General features: G+C 45.3%; 1 protein-coding gene across 1 annotated transcript in view; it reads right to left on the reverse strand.

Annotated features, from left to right (window-relative positions):
- Positions 1-19,575, reverse strand: part of GLP2R (glucagon like peptide 2 receptor) — a 59,947-nt gene extending 40,372 nt beyond the window's left edge. The window contains exons 1-4 of the mRNA XM_058559719.1: positions 19,387-19,575; positions 12,307-12,394; positions 9,939-10,043; positions 5,567-5,688 (exon numbers count right to left, since the gene is read on the reverse strand). Coding sequence (XP_058415702.1) covers positions 5,567-5,688; positions 9,939-10,043; positions 12,307-12,394; positions 19,387-19,575 — 504 coding nt within the window. The remainder of the gene's footprint in view (positions 1-5,566; positions 5,689-9,938; positions 10,044-12,306; positions 12,395-19,386) is intronic.
- Positions 19,576-20,899: the final 1,324 nt, after the last annotated feature.

Consider the following 20,899-nt stretch of genomic DNA (forward strand, 5'->3'; position numbering starts at 1 on the left):
CTCCTTGAAGAAATAGCTGATTTGGGCCTGGAATAGAGAAAATACAAGATGAGCTTGGACCGTCTTCTTGTGCCAGAAAATAAGGAAGTGCTCAGAGACTAATAGGATTGTAACAAAAGGACACAAGAGCCAGTTTGAAGGGATTTCACAAGCTAAATCTAGAAGATATTCAGCATCAAAAAGAATAATAGGGGCCGGCCCGGTGGCGCAAGCGGTTAAGTGCGCGCGCTCCGCTGCGGCGGCCCGGGGTTCGCTGGTTCGGATCCCGGGCGCGCACCGACGCACTGCTTGGCAAGCCATGCTGTGGCGGCGTCCCATATGAAGTGGAGGAAGATGGGCACAGATGTTAGCCCAGGGCCGTCTTCCTCAGCAAAAAGAGAGGAGGATTGGCGGATGTTAGCACAGGGCTGATCTCCTCACAAAAAAAAAAAAAAAAAAAAAGAATAATAAATATAAGTTATATAATAATATCACTATATATAATACCTCTCTATATAGTATACATGATAATAGATATAATATCAGTAATAAATATAAGTATAATAATAAGTACAACAATCTGTAAGTCCATAGGAGGAAGAGGTCATCTTTTCAGAAGACCGTCAGCTAGTAAATGTAGAAGGAATGCTAGAGCCTGCTTCATTTCAAGCAAGCATCATCAACGAAGGTTAAAACACTGACGGAGGTTTGTTAGGGAACAAGATAAACACACGGTACCAAAGTATCACCCCACCCATTACTGACCAAAGACAGAAGGAGAAATGCACCTTTACCACGGGGAGATCTGGCTGTCACTACCTTGACCAATGATCAATGTAACATCATCATAGTGTGACACCCACCATTTTGGTCTCCTGATGTGATGCTATACGACCTACAGAGCACCTACGAGGACTAACTTGAATCTTACCAGGCCTGTAAACCTAACTTCCAGCTTACAGGAAATACAGAAGACAGAGGAGCACATTTAATGACAACCCGAGGAAACAGTCAAGCAATGCAGATTGTGTGACATTCTACAACAGTTTTCTGGTCTCTTCAAAAAGCCAATGTCATAGGTTGCAGGGGAAGAGGGAGAGCAGGAGGACTGTTCTAGATTAAAAGATACTAAAGCGATATAAAACTAAATGCAATATATAAACCTGGATTAGATCCTGGTCCAGGAAAGAAAAGCTATAAAAATTGGGGGGAACAATTGGGGAAATTTGAACACGGATGACACATCAGTTGATATAATGAAATTACTGTTAATTTTATTTAGTTGGAATAATGGTATTGTAATTACGTGGAATAATGTCCTTAATCTTAGGAAGCACCTGATGGATATTTAGGGGTGAAATCTCATGATGTCTTCAAATTGTTTTCAAATATTTCAGAAAGAGAGAGACAGAAAGCAAATGTGGCAAAATGTTAACACATTTTGAATCTAGATAGTGGATCTATGAGTGTTTATTTTATTACTCTCTTAACTTTTCTATATGTTTGGATATCTCAAAATAAAATGTTGGAAAAATAGACATATATCAATTGATATATAATTTATATTGAAAATTAAAATTTATCATTAAAATTATATATATTAAAATTACAAAGATATATATCAATTAAATTCCTTATTTGAGCATAAAAGGCACTTTTTTTAAGGGCAAAGAAAACAGCTTGAATAAAGGCAAGATAATTTATTTTGACACTACTAAACACAATTTTATACCAAGGAATCTAAAAATACTTGTTAAAACTTATGCATGTGCGCATACACACACACACACACACACATATACACACATACACAATCTCCTTAAAAAGTACCATTTATTGCTCATAAGGACTCCCAGTGTGTTGTCAATTGAAAGAACATAACATATTTTCTTTGCCAAAACTCTGAAGGGCAAAGATTTACTAACATTAGCCTTTTTTGGGCAAAATTTCAACCCTCTATTAGAAACACAGGTAAACATGGGCTGAAGTTGTTTTTTTTTTTAAGTATTTGAATTCTTGGAAATAGGGCCATTTGCAGAGGGGAGGGGGCAATGCCCTTGCTCTCATTTTTCTAAGGATAGAAATCCTCGCTTCCTGTCTTGGAAAGTGCAGGTTTCAGATTCTGTTTTGCTGTCCCTGTCGCTGATGTGGCCACTGCAGAGGAAGCCCAGGGGAAGCACAGGCATTTCACCCCTGCTGGTGAATTCCTCCCTAACACCTCAGTTCCCAGCCTCACTGCACCGGAGAATCACCCGGGAACATTAGCACCAGTGCTGATGTCTAGGACCCACCACAGACCCACTGACTCAGAATCTGTGAAACCATTCATTCAGGACTTATTAAGTGTCCACTGTATGTAAACGCCTTTGTGCACCTCAGTACTACTCCAGGGGGTGGCAGGTATTCCGATATAACTGTGACTTTGTCATTGTCCTCAAGCAGCTCAGGCCAGGAGCGAAGAGAAGAAATACATACAATTTGCCTAATTCAAGGCACGCAATTAGCATGAGTTTGGTGTTGTGACAAAAGTCAGACAAATTCTTGAGATAAGCTGAATCCAATCCAACCACAGGTGTCGCTTTACGACCTTTACGAGGTGTGACCTGTCACATGGTTAAACTGTATAAGGAACACAGAAGTCTGTCAACTCAAATCCATAATAAAGTTAAAAAGAGCTTGAGAAAGAATTCCCTGTGGACTTAGAGGATCCAATGGGAGGCTCTTCATGCCGGATGGGAAGATGTGATATACTTAAGGGAGCCAAGGACATGCCAGCTCCCTCTATGCTCTGAGGGAAGTGAACTACAGCCAGGTGGGCAAACACACAGAGAAGGTGAAGGGATTTTATCAAGAACCCTGCACACCCACCACTTGGATTCTTCCATCAAGACTTTGCTTGGCATCATCACATATCCATCCTTCTATTCATCCCTCATATAGGCTTTTAAAATTATCTGCACAATCTGTATGTCTTTGGTATTAACATTTAGAGAATATAGCATATTAGAAGATTGGTATTAGTATTATGATTCCAATATGAAATACGCCAATAAGTACTCAACTTTAAGTTTAACTTGGAAACTTAGTGAAAACAGCATTGACTTATTTAAGAAAATTTAAGCTTGATGCGTTCAATGAACTAGAATTACTTAAGAATTAAAGGTTTGCTTGTTATAACAAATACAGTAGCTATGATATATTTAAAATATTTAAAGCATCTAATATCTTAAATGTATTAATGCAGCTCGAAGAGTAAAAGGGCATTGAAATAACTAGTTTGTAAGTGGCAACAAAAATTAATCAAAGACCTTCCTGAAAGTATTAAAATTTACTGGAGATATATTTGTATGCGTATATATATAAATCTTAACACAAAACTAGTTTTTTGATTTTTGAAAGTCAAATGAAATATTGCCTATTTTTAAAATAAACCCAAGTAGCCACTACAGAAAAGGCACCCTCAGACACGAAAATGTCACATTGATAAGTAGTCTGTGACCATTGCCCTAGGAGTGGACCAGAGAGAGGCCTGGGGATGGAGAGAATTTTGTTTGTTGGGCACCAGGGAAGACATTCTGAGGAGAGGAAAAGCAATAATTGTAGCTCTCGAGCACCGAGTGGGCACCAGGACGTACATGAATCACTCCACCCTCATACCCCTCTCAAGACTCACCACCAGCCTGGGCAAAGTTGGCATTATCAACCCCATTTTGTGGAGAGAAGTTAAGTGGCTTACGTCACACAGATAGTGTTTCTAGAACTAAACTTCTTACTTTCCCCATCTCCAAACGTTATTAAAATATCTTTAGTGTTTGATAGGAAAATATTAAAATGACTTAGGAAAGCTAAAGAATTTCAAAATCCAACTAAATTTTGAAAGAAACGAGCCACATCTTGGAGGCAGGGGGAGGGGTGCAGTTCGCAGTCTCGAGTCAGGGCAAAGAATTAGGTGGTGAAATATGTAGAACCCAGGAGAGGTGACTCTCCCCGTGTTCCCATCTCAGTGTGGGGCCTTTCAGAGCTCCTCGTGGGCCCGAGCCAGACGCCTGGGATTTCTGTTGCCCTTGACTGTACCCTCTCACTCCCCCCGCAGCACCTGATCCTACATTTCCCTCCTCGGTGACCTGTAAGTCCAGCCTCCCTCTTCCCTCCACGCCCACTGGCATTCTCTCCGTATCTGGGCTGAGTTATCGCAATGGCTGCTGCCTATTCTCCCTGTCTCTGCCTCCAGCCTGGCCCCATTCCTGACCTCTCTCCTACTTGCCGGCACATCCTTTCAAAGCCTACTTAGAGGTATGCCCCTCCCCTATTTGACTGTGCAGAGTCTTAACTCCTTAAGGCTGCATCTTTCCAGATCTCCAGCTTGTCTCCATGCCTCCTGAGACTCAAAGCCCCCTGAAGGCACTATCCATGTCTCAGTCACTGTTTATGCCCAGTGCCTAGTGTAAAACTCTAGCACACAGTAGGCGCTTCACGCCTAAATAAAAGAAACCAAGACGCATGCGGCCCTAGATACCTGTCTGCGCCCCAAACACTTTCCTCCATTCATGCTGCCTCTTGCACTTCACTTTGAAGGGAGGTGGGCGGCATTTGTACAAACAGAAGGTCTTTGGGGAGAAGAGTAAGTGCCCAGCAAGAAAACGGAGGAGAGCCATGCCTGAGGGGGCTGCAGACTAGGATCCCGGAAAGAAGACACGTGGGGAGAAGTCTGAGTGTAGATTTGGTTGTTTTCCCAACAAACACTTGCTGAGTAGCTCCGGTGATCTGCTGCCCAGTTACCACGCTGATCCTGGGGACAGAGCAGTCACTCCTACTTAAGGCGTGCTGACCAGCGGTCAGGTTCTCTCTGAAGAATGGTATGTCTGGTAACTCTTTAAAGCCTTACAGCGAATGCAGGCAATAACTACGATCCCTGCAGGTTGGATGGGGACGCAGAGGCACAGAGACGTGAAGGGTCTGGGTATGAAGAGCCAGCAAGCCAAGAGTCTGGACATGCAGTCAGGCTGTCTGGCCCTTGATCCTGGGCTCGGAACCCCAGAACCAGGTGTGTGTTCCCTTGAGGCACACAAGCCCCCGGCTACCACTGAGTCCACATTCTAATGAGGGGGCTAGATGAAAAAGAAGCAAACACACAAGCTTGTTGGAGAGTGACAGGTGAAGGGACTAAGTGGGGTGGCAGGTGGAGGGATAGAAAGGGAACACGGAGGCCACTCTTGATGGGGTGGCCAGGGAAGCCTTCGCCTTGAAGGAGACATTGGACTGGAACCTGAATGATGAGAGGGAGATGCTGCAGAAGAGCTGGGGAAAGGTGTTCCAGGCAGAGGAACAGTGAGCACAAAGGCGGGGACCGACGCTGAAGACTGACATCCCTGAGGGTTCACATTTCACTCCGGCGGTAGAAGTAATTCAGTGGCAGCCACAGGGGTTGCTGTTTTGTGTGACTGTGGACCTTCCCTAGCGGAGTCTGGGGCAGACAAGCTGGGGGAAGGCTCATTGTGTGGCCCCTAAAACCTACTGGCCACATGGGAGCCCTGGCGGAGGGGGCTCGGTCCCTGGGGCGCGCTATCACCCAGCCAAGCAGACTCACGTTTTGTTTGAAGCTGTGGTTCTCAGAGCATTCAGAGTCGTCCTGCCAAATATCTGTGGAGTTCTCCTGCGTCTGCCAAGTGCCCCGAGCCAAGCAGTGTCTGTAGGCCCTTCCTGAGTTCTCTGAAAGTAAACACAGCTCTGGGGGAAAGGTCAGAACACACAGCCCGTTCCCCGAGTACATGGTAAGGCTCTAGTCCTCACCACAAAGCTGTGGAAAATCCCAGGGAAAAGGGATTTTCACTTCCTCTTTTAGGGGCTCGTTAGCATCCCTATGTTTATTTGGGATGGGAAGAAAGGCACAGAAGCCTCTACATTTCGTAACAAACCATGATCTGCTAATATCTGCTTTGTTTACCCAAAGTCTCTGGAGCTAGAACAGTCCCTGGTGACTCAGGGACGTGACAGTCCTCCAAGGTGCAGCCCAGCTGGGAGACACAGACCTGGGGCTTCCAGGCGTCTGCTCAGTGGGACATCTCTTCCTGATGCTCAGGAGGCGGTGCCATGAGGAAGAGACAGCGGTGGACGAAGCCTGCTCTGCCACCTACGAGCTTTGTGGCCTTGGGCGGGGCCCTTCCACTCTCTGAGCCTTCCAGTTTCTTCATCAGGAACTGGGGAGAATAATGGTACCAACCCTCTGCAGTTTGGGGGAGGATTGAATGAAAGTATGTGTGTGCAAGTGACAGGGAAAGCTCTCTGCCCACGCTAATGGCTGTTGTGACTCAGTCACATCTATTTCAGGAGCCCTTTCCCGAAAGGATAGTCCTCCTACCTGGGCGATCAGGGACTGGACTTGCAAAGGAGAAATGGAAATTTGTTGGAACTTCCTACTCCTGACCCTGCATGTAGTGGGTCAACAATAGCTATTTGCTGAACTTAATTGATGGATGCCCACATTGTACTTTCACCAGCCCACCTGAAAGCATCGCTAGAGTGTCTAATTGACATCTCAAACAACATGCCCTAAATCAAGCTCTTCATCCTCTCAAACCTGCTCTACCTATACATTTTCCCTCTTCAGTTGATGGCAAACCCATCGTCCCAGTCCTCTGGCCCAAAGCCTTGTGTCATCCTTTCTTTCTTTCTGTTTCTCATACCTTTCATCCGGTCCATCAACCAAGCCTGTCATCTCTACCTTCAAATATATCCAAAATCTGAGCACTGTTTTCACCTCCTGCTGCCCCCTGACTGGAACCACCATTATCTCTCACCTGGATTATCGCAAGTGCCTCCAATACTCTTGATCCTCGTGGTCTATTGTTAACCCAGCAGTCAGAGTGAGTAAAATGTCAGTTACATCAAGTCATGCCTCGCTCAAAATCTTCCACTGGCTCTCTGAAAGCAAGTCAGAGTCCTGATGTGCCCTCCCACAGGCCCCCAGGACTCTCTGACCTACCCTCCTATTGTTTTTCTTTCCCCTTCACTCCAGGCACATCGGCCTCCTCGCTCTTTGTGGAACATACCAGACGTGCTCCCCAAATAGTGCATAACCTGCACTCATCGTCTCTTTCCCTGCTGAACGCTCTTCCCCTATTAGCTAAATCCTTCACCTCCTCTACGTTTTCACTGAGATATCACGTTGTCATGAAGCCCACCCTGACCACGCAATGTACAATCACAACTCAACCCCCATTCCACTGCTCTCATCCTTCCCCTAACCCTGTCTTGTTTAAAATACATCACATTCAAACGTACTGTATACTTATTCATGCTCTTTCTTGATCACTGTCTGTCTCCGCTGCTAGAATGTTAGTCCCACGAGGAGAGGGATTTTATTCTGTTTTGGTCACTAGTATATCATAAGCACATAAAACAATGCCTGGCACATAGTAGGTGCTCAATAAACATTTGTTGAATGAGTGAGTGACAATAATGTCACCTGACACTTGTGCTTTCCATGCCAGCCGTAATGCTCTGTGCTTGGGATGCAGAGACGAAGGAGGCACAGCTCCAAGTCTAGCGGGGGGAGGAGATGTGTGATAAAAGTGCCTCGAGGTATTATAAATGCTAAGACAGAAGACTGCACAGGTACATAAGAGGCCTCAGAAAAGCAGGGGGCTGTTGTACTTGTGGGGAATAGTCTCAGAAATTTTCTAGAAGAATGAAAGTTTCCAGCTGAGAATTAAAGTTGGATTTATAGAGAAAAGTGTGGGCGAAGCTTTGAGACATCATGGCTAGAAGTGTGAGCAAAGGCACTGGGTGGGAATAGCTGGGCAGGTGTAGGAGCCTGGAGTTGTTTGTTGGGCTGGAGTAGGGGTGGGAGAAAATGCTGGAGAGGTCAGCAGGGCCAGGTAATGGAAGGCCTCGAGCACCGTTTAGAGGTGTTGGTGATGGGGCTGATGTAATCCCACGTGCATTTTAGAAAGCTTTGTGGAGGTGGTTGGAAGGGGGCCGGTGAGGAGACCGGGAGCAGCAGCCAGGGCGATGATGGGCAGTGCGGGGATGGAGGGGAGGAGGGACCAGGGCACTTGGCTCCCGACCAGACGAGGGCTGAGTGTGAGTGGGGCCAGGGGGCATGTGGGAACGTTTTCCTCTCCTTCCCTTTCCAGTCCTCTCTGTCCCTCAAGTCCCACTTCACCTGACAACGTCTTGACTATTCTACCTCCAGTAATTTTCTTTACTCTTTCCTCTTCTCTCCTCCCTCTTGCCTCTGCCTGCATCCACATCCTTGTCCTCTCTTTTTTCTGGACCACAGCAGCTGCTTCCAAACTCGCCTCCCTGGTCCCCTCCATTCCTGAGTCCAGCAGCCACAGGCTTTCAACGTCGTTTCCCCAAACCACAGATCTTATTACATCTCTCTCACGCCTTGACGCCCTCAGCGGCTCCATGCAATCTGTCCCTACAGAGGAAAGTTTAAAACCCTCAGCATGATACACAATTTCCTTCACAGTCAAGCCCCAGCCTCATCTCCAGTCTCACATGCCATTACAGCCTGTATTCACCGGTACGTTCTCTCCCTTCTCACGTTATAATGCTCCTTTCTCTGATCTCATCTCACGAAAATTCTTCTCCATCCTTTCCTCTCTAAACCCCTCACTGGCTCCACATTCTCTCTTTACTGCAGGGACCCATTTGGACTCTAAAGATTTATTGCATGAAATGTTGAGAGGAAGAGCGACTTCCCACCGTCTGCAAATCCCACTCCCTTCAGTACATTCCAGAAGCCGGGAACCCATTTTTTTTAAAAAGCCTTTAACTCAATTTCATTGGAGTTTTGGTCACTTTTAAGGATCAGCTATTGTTCACTTCACTTTACAGACAAAGAACCCATAGCTCCGAGGGTTCTGGGAATGTGCCAAAGTCTCAGAGTGTAGAATAGAGGGACAGGGTCTAACCTCAGGGCTTCTGACTCCACGTCCAGTGCTCTTTCCTCCTCACTGAGCTGACCCCTCTGATCCAGCAAACTGTCTAGTATCTTCCCTTCCACTTTCCCTTAAACCTTACATCCTCATGCTTCCTGCACTGATTCCAACTGGATTTCACCAGAGGATGGTTCCATAAAATACATCACTAACTCTGCCATCCAGGAACGCATCTTCCTTTGAAACTCTCTCTTTGCACTAGAGGTGTCAAAAAATTGAAACTAAATTTTAACTGATGTGATGATTTCTTGGGCTGAAATTGAATACCAAATATCACCATCTTGCCGTCTCAGAAACCCATTCTCACATTGTTTTGCCTGGAACTTTGTAGATGCTTATGTTTCTTGAGAATAGTTTTACCTGTTCTTAATTTGTCCATGGTCTTTAATCAAAGGCAAAAGAGTTCTAACCAGTCATTGTTTCTCTCTCCTTCCAGAATAAAACAACCAAGAGGCTGGGCAGGTGGAGGTGGGTCCTAAGTAATAGTCACTGTTTCTAAGCAGGATCAGGGCAAGCTAAGTGGTTCAATGCTCCATTCAAGTTCCATAGGGCTGAAAAGCGCCAGTCCAATAGCACCGTCTTCCAATACTAGTGTGAGGGTAGTTTTGACATCCTTCCTCTGCATCGGACAAGCCAAATGTGGTGTGGATGTGAGCGCCCCAATCTTTCTCCCTCACCTTTTTCTCTTCTCCGTGACAATGATAATTCTTACCCTCACTGCAGCAAATTCTGTGGTAGCTGGGCCTGGACTCTCTAATCTTCAAAGAAAAGAGGACTATTATACTAATGGGACATCCAGGCACAGAAGAATTGCAGGAAGACAAGAGGAGAAGCAGAGAGAAGAAGGAAGAGGTATCACTGATGGCTTCGAAGGAGACCTTTCACAGGAGGAGAGGACTGGAGAAAAGCACTTGGTTGGAACCCTGTCTCTAACTGTTCCCTGGCTGGTCTACCCAGGAGGGACCAGCCTTTCAGGACACTGTCAGAAATTGGCAAAATAAGACTTATTACCTTCGCGCCACCAAGGTAAGTATGAAGGGCAGGGAACAGAGACATTTCCTGGAGAGGAATGAGGCCAGCACACGTACTGATCAAAGGTCCCGTTACAAAATACGCCTGCAGAGAGAAGGGGGCCGAATGAAGAGCAATGTTGATGGAGGCAGAGGTGCCCAGGGGCCCAGAGCCCACATTTATGGCATCGGAAGCTGGTGTAACCTGCGCAGCATGGGCGTCCCACTCTGCAGACGGGTCAAGGATGAGGAATGATACGGGGACGATGGGAATGCTTAATGCAGCCCCAAGCACTGTGGCTTTGTCTACCCAACTTGACCTCTGGCAGTGGTCCAGTCAGTTATGTCAATGTGCACGTCATGCTGATTTTGGTTTACTTTACATGAACTGAACTTTCACAGAGACTCAGGGTCAGGAGGACACTGGGAGGTCCAGACGGCGCCTTATGTTCCGTAATTAACTAAACAGTTGTCAAAACTTCACCAATTAGATCCTGGAACACCTTTACTGTGAAATGTGAAAAATGACCACTGGATATAAGGGGACCTGCAGAACTGAGGTTCGTGGTCACATGTACCTGACACAAGCCCTACCTGGTCATGTTTCTCCATTTGAAGACTAAACCAACAATCATCATGAAATATTGGGCTATCTCAAGCTCAGAGGATGATTTACATTCCATCGCTTGGCAAAGGGAAGCTGTAGACACAAGCCCAGTCTTATAGGCCCCCCAGAATCAAATGAGGGGGTTTCAGGCTGGATCTCAAACACCCATATTGCAAGCTCCTCACTCCTGGGAACGAAGCATCATTCCCCACCATCTGCTCCCTATTAGGCTAGAACTCGGGGGCCACTCAGCATGAACAGCCAGGTTACTGGCATTGGGATCCTACAAACAGGTCTGCTAGCTTATGAGCTGGCTTGGGGCACCATGTGGACTTGGCTCCCAGGTGTTGGCACCTGGTCTGCGTGCTGCTCAAAGTATGTCTCCAGACAAAGAAGACTTGCCCTACTTTGACCTCAGAAAGCAGTATTCCCGAAAGCAGGAGGCGGTTCTTGTAACAGACAGGTAGTTCTTCGATTGCCACCTGCCTGGGCTGAAGGAATAGGTACAGGGAGAAGAGTATAGCTTTGAGGCTGGGACTGCCTTGGAGGCAGGAAAAGGAAAGGAGAGTTTATAGTGTCCTGTCAACCTCCAGGCCCTGGAATGAAATGATCTTAAAGAAGCCAATAGAACAAGGAGGGGAGCAGCTTTCATCTCCAGTCTCTAGTGCTCAGAGACAATGGGCCAAGGCTCCTTATTATTCTGTTTTCCTTTAAAAAAAAAAAAAATGAATCTTGGGGCTGGCCCCTGGCATAGTGGTTAAGTTCGGGGCACTCCACCTTGGCAGCCTAGGTTCACGGGTTCAGATCCCAGGCACAGACCTGCACCACTCGTCAGCCATGCTGTGGTAGTGACCCACATACAAAATAGAGGAAGATTGGCATAGATGTTTGCTCAGGGCTAATCTTCCTCAAGCAGAAAAAAAAAAAATGGGGAAGATGGGCAACAGATGTTAGCTCAGGGCAAATCTTCCTCAGCAGGACAAAAAAAAAATCTGGATGCACCCAAAGAGGCAGTGTGTGGGCAGGAGAGGCTGTGGACTGATCAAACTATTAATATATTTACTAGAATGCCCTAAACTTAGTGTAGACCTGGATAAGAAAAATGTTATGACTCAGGTTCAGTTAATATTGTGGGAGTCTGAGGACCACCCCTTCCATCCAGTAGATTCCCAAGTTAATCTATGACAGCTACTCATGTCATGTGATTAGGTTGTGAGTAGGCTGTGACAGAGGGCTTTTATCAAAGATGGCCACACCCATATGTATCCCATCTCACATGCTATTTTACAACGAGAAGTGGGAGTCTATATTCCGTTTCCTTGAACCTGGGTAGGCCTTTGTTACTGTCTGACCTAACTGAACATGGCAGAAGTGACTTCCAAGGCTAGGCCATAAAAGGCAACATGGTCTCTGGTCATGCTTGTCCTTGGAACCCAGCCACCATGCTGTGAGGAAACCCAGGCCATATGGAGAGGCCATGTGGAAGGGTTCTGGCCGACAGTCCCAGCTCAGCTCTCAGCTGAGAGCCAGCATCGACCAGCAGACATGAGTGTGAAGCAGACTTCAGAGGATTCCAGCTCCCAGCCTTTGAGTAGCTAAACTCCAGACATTGAAGAGCAGAAACAAGCCAACTCCAAGGTGCTCTGTCTGAATTCCTGACCCACAGAAGCATGAGAGATAATAAATTATTATTGTTGTTTTAAGCCCCTAAGCTTTGGGGCTATTTGTTACACAGCCATGGATAACTAAAACATGTGCTTACCAGAAGGTTTCTTGAGTAAGTCTCTCAGACACTTCTCTTTGTACTGAGCCCACTTCCGAGTTGTCTCCTGAAGGAGAGATCCTGTAACCTGAGCAGAAAAAACAATGGTGACCCCCAGTTAGCTGTAAGCAAAAAGGTGGCCTTGTTATCATCTCAGACCATGATTCTCAGACCTTTCCACTGAAGTGCCCATAATGGCCTGCACCAAGGAACAGAATTTCTTTGGCATCTTATGTTCTATTTTAAAGATACATACAAATTTTACATTCACTCCACAATCTAATCACACTGGTTTTAATACAAATGTGAAAGTTTTTCAAAATCTTCAAGTGAGGTTGACATTTCAAGAGGATGCAATATGCTCATCCTGACGTTTCATGCCTTGCCAGATGGATAGTTGCATGCTTCTAAGACTACGCAGATCTCAGAGACAAGCAGCACCTAAGAGGGCTCGACAATGTGTCAGAGAAGGCTTACAGAGCCTTCACTGTCCTACTCAGGTGCCTGGGGGTCCAGAGTTGAAGACATTGGGTAGGCAGATGCTCTGCTACTATACCGATGCTTTGGGAGTTTTTTCTTTCTGACATTAACTACCCTGTCCCATAGAACCTTGTATATACAACACACAATTTTTGGGCTTTCCAGATAATTGGGTTGTCTAACAACTACTAATTGTGTATCTGTACCACTTCCTTTGGTTCTAAAAAGGCCTTCCTCTTCTTCAATGTACTCAATTTTATTGAGCATTTATTGTGTGCCAGGATTTGCATTAGGGAGGAATTGAAGGGGATACAAAGATGAGCAAGACACGGTCTCTGCCCTAAAGAACTTAGAATCTGCTGAAGATGAGGCGATTATATAATCGGCTGGCATAGAGTCAAGTGACATTTTTATCCTATCGTCCTCGGCTTCCCAACAGGCTCTTCCCCTAGTGGCTCAGTATTGGCACCATTGTCCTCTCAGAAACCAGGAGTCATCTTTGACTCTTCCCTCTCCCTCACCCACATCCCCACATCCACCTAGACACCAGATTCGGTCTTCCTAAATTTCTCTCCTCTCCTACCCTGCCTCCCATTTCTTCCACCTGGTGCCACCATCCCCCTCCACACTGTTCCAGAGTGACATGTCTGCCCTGAAAGTCTTCCCCTTGTGGTTTTATGGACTCAAGATTTAGCATCTCAGCCGCCCCTGTCAAGTCTCTCAACCCCAGTCTGCTCTTTCATGACTTCTCATCTTTGCATTTCCCATCGCACTCCCTTCCATCCTCGTCTTCACCTGGCTCACTCCCTATTCATCTCTTAAGGCTCAACTCAAGCCTAATGACCCCTGGTCATACTTGACCACCTCCCTCACTGAAGCCTTGAGCTGGTAACCCTTCTCCTCAGTGTCCTGTGACCCCACCCACGACTGATTCCTATGGCCCATCCCATCGTGCCAGGGATTAACAAAAAGGAAAGAAAAGCCTTCTGTTGACTTGTTTTAAATACTTTGTACTGTTGTACTGTCATCGGTGGTTCATTTGTCCACCTCCCTCACTACCCCATAAGTTCCTTGAGGGCTGAGCTCTGCCTTTCATCTCTGAATATGAGCCACTAACACAAGGCCAGAGTTGTCTTCATTCTCCCTCATTTTCCAGCTAAAGAAGCAGAGGGGTATAGTGGAGGGTGACGAACATGGAAGGGGTTAAGTATGTGATCTGGGCTGAGATCGCCCAGTGAATCAGTTGGCTTTGAGGCTTTGTCTCCTCCCACAAGGGGTAAGAAACTTAAATGCTTTCTCGGGCCAAGTAGATACCCTGAACGAATGAAGTGGGACAAATGTAACAACAGGAGTGGAGGAGCCTATTGTAAACTGGGGAGATGATCCATTGGAAGGCATTCAAACACACGCGCGCACACACACACACTCCCTCTCTCAGCAAAAACAAAACAAAACAAACAAACAAAAACCATCTATGAGCCCAACAGGTAGCCAGTTTTCACCTCCTGAGTAATTAGTCCAATCTACCCTCTCCCTCCTCTGCTCAGTGTGCCCCACCCCCAATACTATGGCATTCATGATGGGTCTGCGAGTAGTTCCTTTGCACTTTTTCCAGAGAATCACATAGCCGACTTTTTGAAGAAAAGCTAGTATGGTCATCAGTAAACTAGAGGTTCCCAAAGTTTCTCAATTCACGGTGACTTTGTGTCTCAGTAATTTTTCCACAGCACCCCTAGGCCAAAAGAAATAGCTCAAGTCCTATTTATTAAGTAGATACGTCTAAACAACTTAGTAAGTATTTACGTCCTAACAACTTAGTGCCTACTGGGGATTGCACAACTTCTCACACCTAAGAATCAGATTGACATCACCACCTTCGTTCCTGTTTCACATTAATTTTGTGTGGTACTTGCTTTTTATCACAGCAACTGCAGAAATCCCAGCTTTGCAATGATAGGACATTCAAAAGGAATGAAGCATCATAAAATTTTGAAACCGTGAACTACCTCAAGCTAGTAATTTGCACAGTGTCTGGCAGATGTTATGTATCACTGCTTCCATCAAAAAAATTAAAATAGCTTACAGCACCCCTGTGAGTTCACAGCAGTGCCCTGTGGCACCTTAGCACGCAATTTGGGAACCATGGGATTAGCCAATAAATAATAATAATGATGATAATGATGATGAAATAATTGACATTTATCCCTTGGTTTCAGTTTCCAATGAGTTTTAAATCTCAATTAATAATATCTCTCTCTGAGTTATGGCCCAAGTTTATTAACACATCGTTTAAATAAATAAACATCTTAACGTGACCATAACTGATTCTATATTATTTTTATTCAGCAGACAAGTTGATAACCAAATCATAAGTTACCAGAATCCTCCAAGTCACCAAAGTTAAGACCCATTCTTGGATAAAGTGCTGTTTATATCCTGAGGAACCTCACTGGGACCTGACTGAGGAAGAGACAATAAAATTAGTCATATATGCGAGCTGTCCCTGGACCAACACTCCTGTATGCCCCTGCTCTTTGCTTGTGACTAATGGCCATGGTCAAAAGCAGAAAAAAAATCTAAGAAGCACTGAATTTGATCAGTCTAGAGGAGCTGGACAAATTCAGACTATCTTCCCAAGTACTTGTCCTAAAGATACCAGAAACACAAGAGGCAAGTCCAAGTTCAACCACAGCCAGACCCAAACAAAGGAGACACATGAGTGGACATTTTCTAACTGGAAAAGTCCAGCTTGATGTTGAGATCTCTTCCTCTTGCAGAGGCAACCAGCATTAAGCACATACTCGACTGAGAAGAGATTAACAAAAAGGGAAGAAAAGCCTTCTGTTGACTTGCTTTAAATAAATCTTCTTTTATTCTTTGTTACAGAAGGAATACACTTCATTGTCAGTAAAATAAATATTACAGAGAAGCAAAAAGAGGAGAAGATGGAATCATAATCTAACTACTCAGAAAGTACCATCTCCTTCCAGACTCTTCTCTCTGCACACATACATCCTTTTTCTTTGTTCTTTTTCTTTTCTTTTTTATTTTAACCAAGAAGGAAATCATATTGTTTTGTAGTCTTTTTTTTCACTAGAAGATATATTGTGAGTATATTTCCATTTCAAGAACTATACTTCTAAAACACCATTTTAACAGCTACGTAGAGTTCTATGAATTAATGTGATATAACTTATTTTTTAAATCCTCTAGCATTGAACATCTAAGTTGTTTTAGATGTTTGCTAATATAAGTGATGCTGTGATGAAAATCTTCATAACATCTTAAATATTTGAGCATATCTTTATTTTCTTAGGAGAAATTCTTTGAATTGGAATTTCTGGGTCGTAGAGTATATACATTTTTTAAAGGGTTTTGGTAATGTACTGCCAAACTATCTATCCTCACCAAAAACATTTTTTTAATTTAAAAATATGCACCTTTTTATACTCCCATCAGCAATGTATAAAAGAGGCACAAATTCACTTTTTCCTCATTTTTTTTTTTTTTTGGTGAGGAAGATTAGCCCTGAGCAAACATCCGATGTCAGTCCTTCTCTGTTTGCTGAGGAATACTGGCCCTGGGCTAACATCCATGCCTATCTTCCTCTACTTTATATAGGACACTGCCACAACATGGCTTGACAAGTGGTGTGTCAGTCTGTACCGGGGATGGGAAACTGCAAACCCCAGGCCACCAAAGCGGACCGCGTGAACCCAACCGCTATGCCACCAGGCTGGCCCCCAAATTCACTTCTTAAACAGTCTTAGAGAGTTTATGTTTTTGGATGCCAAAGCAATTGCTAATTAACTTAAATGAGTGGGGGGTGGGGGGAGGAGATAGCTCTATTTCCCTGCTTGAATTTAGAAACTAAACTCTCCCTGAGAATTTCTCATTAAGTGAATTTCATGAAGGCTTCCTGCCAGAAAACACGCCACAGTCATTTATATTCCATGCAGGGAAAGCGTCTACAAGGAAAATTCATCATGAAAGTCTGTGCAAAGCCCTGTAATATAAACAGCTGGAGAAGGAATATGGGGTTAAAGACAGAGAACCAAGACAAGAGTCATCAGGATTGTAGACACATACTGGAGGACAGACAGACAGAGCAAAGAGGTTCTGAAAAGACTAGGTGGTGGGAGTGAGGGGTTGGGGCACTGGAAACAGATGCATCGTTGATTATGAAAATACCAGAGTGAAAAGGCCAAGGTGTGGCTTTGTCAGCGTCGTGAGCCGGCCTGAGGTTCTGCAGATTCTGCTCTTGTAAAGTATAAATATTCATGTCAGCAGCTTCCAAGGAATGCTAGAAAAAAAACAGTACAGGACCTCAAATATCCCAGGTAGACACAATGGCTCCACTGCTCAGGAGCTACACGATTGCAGGGGATCATTTAACTCCTACGAATCTTAATTTCCCCATCTGTAAAATGGGTTCAGTAATAATACTTTTCTCGGAGCTTGTTGAGAAAGATGATTTATGATAAACTGTAAAGTGCTGCAGCATTGATTGACACCTAATAGGCAGTCAGTACATGGTTGTGGGTGGAAGGTGAACAAAATGAGACAGTTGAATTTGTTCAGTTTTAATATGAGATAGTGAGAGAATCAAAGCAAAGGTGAAAGTTTCGTATCAACTCTCCCAACAACGGCCCCGCCACTAACTGATTAAGCCCTGGGGCAGGAGGCAGGCCCGGGCTACCTGCCCCTTAGGAATGTTCACCAAGAGGCTGCCACCATGGCAAGAATTCCATAGAACCAGTGACTGGGCTCATATCCACAATCTGTGAGGCCTTGAAGCCAGCCTCTGGAAAAATTTGGATACAGAGAATTTGGTCGGGGGGTTTCTGCATGTCTGGCCCTGGGCAAGCACCAAAGAAAGCCTGGGAAGGTGGACACTTATGATACCTGACACCCCAGCCCTCCCTGTATGGGGCAGGAGCGATTTAGAATTCCGAGGCTACAAACAGGACTAACTCTGCCCATGGACCAAAGGAAGAAGTGAAGCACTCCTCAAGGCACTTTCTTTACCTAGACGAATGGAACAGGGGTTCCTTCACATCATGGCCCAGTATAAAAATGGAACCTTGAAAAGGAAAGGGGCAAAGATCTCGTCTCCTTGGATAAGAATCAGACAAGCTTCCAGAATGACCACCTAAAGAGGATGGTTACATGTATCATGATGCATCCTTGATGCCCTCAAACAACATGCCATGGAGCTACACCTACTGACAGAGAAATGTCCAACCTCCCTGAGACTCAATTTTCTCATCTGTAAAATGGGATTAACAGGAGACCCTCCCTCATGGGGCTGCTGAGAGCATGAAATGAGATAATACAAGGGAGGCACCTGGCATTGTACCTGGAGCATAGTGAGTGCTCAATAAAATGTTAGCTTGTGCTAGTGATGTCTTTGGCTAATAAAATAGCAGATTGCAAGATAATATTTATAGTATGGGTCTATGTTTGTTTAAAAAAACTATATGTAAATAACTGGTAGAAAAATATCCGGGAATATAAGCCCCAAAGTATGAACAAGGGTGATGCCTGGGTGGTGGGATTACAGTGATTTGTAGTTTGTATTTATACTTCTTTGGATTTTATAAATTTATTTTTTTAACCAATGAGCATTGTGTATATATATATATCTTAAAGACTTCATCCAGACATGCTATTTTTTTTTTTGAGGAAGATTGGCCCTGCGCTAACATCTGTTGCCAATCTTCCTCTTTTCCTTTTTTCTCCCCAAAGCCCCAATATATAGTTGTGTATCACAGTTGTAGAGTTGTAGCTCTTCTATGTGGGCTTGATGAGCATGGCTTGGTGAGCAGTGAGTAGGTCTGCACCCAGGATCTGAACCAGTGAACCCTGGGCTGCCAAAGTGGAACGTGTGAACTTAACAACTATGCCACCGGGCAAGCCCCAGGGCATTGTATGCTTTTATAAGAAGAAGAGAAGGAAGGAAGGGATGGAGGGAGGGAGGGAGGGAAGAAGGAAGGAAGGAAGGAAGGAAGGAAGGAAGGAAGGAAGGAAGGAAGGAAGGAAGGAAGGAAGGAAGGAAGGAAGGAAGGAAGGAAGGAGGGAAAAAGGAAAAGAAAGGAAAGGAAAGGAAAGGAAAGGAAAGGAAAGGAAAGGAAAGGAAAGGAAAGGAAAGGAAAGGAAAGGAAAGGAAAGGAAAGGAAAGGAAAAGAAAGGAAAGGAAAAGGAAAGAACTACTCATTCAACCTAAATACTCAAAGCTGAGAGAAGGACAAGAGCGGACAGGAGGATGTATGCAGCAATTTTAAACGCTATTTGCAGAGTTCACATTGACGTGGGAAAATGCTTACAATATGATGTAAAGGGGAAAACCAGGATACAAAATGTTTCATGCATCATAATTTCAGCTGTGAAAAAAATGCATAGAAAAAGGATTTGAGGGAAATATGCCAAAATAGTACCAGTGATTACCTCTGAATGCTAGGATTATGGTTGATCATTATTGTCTTAATACTCTTTTATATTTTCCAAATGGCCTACAAAAGGTCTAAATTGCTGCTATAATCAGAAAATATGTCCAACTGATAATAATAAAACAATAATAATAATAAAAACTGCTCTTACTTGCTTGATGGAAACCAGCAGCAGCAGGGCGAGGAAGGGCCTTGCAGGGGCCCGGAGAGAGCACTTCCTGTGGGAGGGGGGTGGCGTGGCGCCCCGGGCAGGAGCGATGCCCAAGGGCAGCACATGGACTCCAGGCAGGGGCCCCACTCTCCTTCTCCCAGGCCCTGCCCTGCTCGGCTCTGGCCTCATCTTCTCTGCACGTTCACAAGCGCGGGCACATTTCTCTAACAGTCCAAGATGTACCACAGGCGGCCTCCTCTTGCATTCCTCTCTGCACAGTGAGGAAGTGTTTGCACAAATCCTCTCCACGCCGCGCCGCGAGCATCTGAACCAGTCTAGAGCGATCCACCGAATCTCCCAAGTTGCTCATCAGCAGTGGCTCATCCTCCGCCCCGCCCCCCCAAAAGCAAGGAGGTTTTTCCCAGACCTTCCCCAAGTCAGCTGTGCTCCCTGGGACTTCCTCAGCGGAGGCTGCAGAGGAGAAAAAGCAAGGCCGTCAGTGGGTTCCACCCCTGAGGCCCCGCTCCACGCACGAGGCCGGGGTGGAACAGGCTTGGGTTCAAGCCGCCTAGGAACAGCTGGCAGGAAATGATGGGCCTCGAGCCAGCTCTGAGGTGGGCCTCTTCGTGAGGAGGGACATTTCTTACTAAGGCATTAAGCTTGTCCTGGCTGGGGTGAGCGAGCCACACAGGCAGGGCCTCCTCTGGGCCCTGTTTATGCCAAGACCTCAAGACAGATGGTTGCCCGGCCCAGGGGAGAGCCGCTCCTGACCCAGGGCCTGAAGCAAAAACCCAATCAGTGACTAGAGTTCTGGCTACACAATAATAAAACAACATGCTAAAAGGTCAACCCTCCTCCTGATCGTCCACTTGTTGTGAACACACATCCCTCAGCCCTCCTGGCAGATCTTTTTATGGAATTCATGATCCATCACCTGCTAACTAACGTATTTGTACGTTTTCACCACAATTCGCATTTATAAAATCTTTTCACTCAATGTCCTATTTCATTCATCTTCACAATAACCCTGTGAGGGTATGATTATTTCTTCACTTGCAGCTGAGAAACTGAGGTTCAGAGAGCTTAGGTTGCTTGCCCAAGGCCACACAGCAAGTAAATGGCGGAGCCAGGATCCCCAGGTCTTCTGACCAGAGTCACCTGACCACAGCGACTCAGTTAGGCGCCATATCTCACCCTAACTTTCTAGATGAGTTCGTTTTCTCTAGTAGACTCATCACTGAGCCTCTGAAAGGCTCTGCTTGGCCCTTCTCAGCCCGTCTTTCCCTGTCCAGCTCCCAGGACCCCTTCCAAGTCTTCCTAGCCTCCCGAACTGGAGGCCCAGGTGGAAGATATCCTGATCGAATGAAACGCGGGTCAGCAAGAGATAAGAACATGTTTTCATTTAGGTTTTCTTTTCCATTCAAGTTGAACCGTAGGAGCTCATCTTGGTTAACTTATCTAACTGAGGGAATTCTAAACAGTTGGGGATGAGCAGAAGAGCATCACTTAACAG

This window comes from Diceros bicornis, chromosome 18 (assembly GCF_020826845.1).
Source record: "Diceros bicornis minor isolate mBicDic1 chromosome 18, mDicBic1.mat.cur, whole genome shotgun sequence".
Taxonomy (NCBI): domain Eukaryota; kingdom Metazoa; phylum Chordata; class Mammalia; order Perissodactyla; family Rhinocerotidae; genus Diceros; species Diceros bicornis.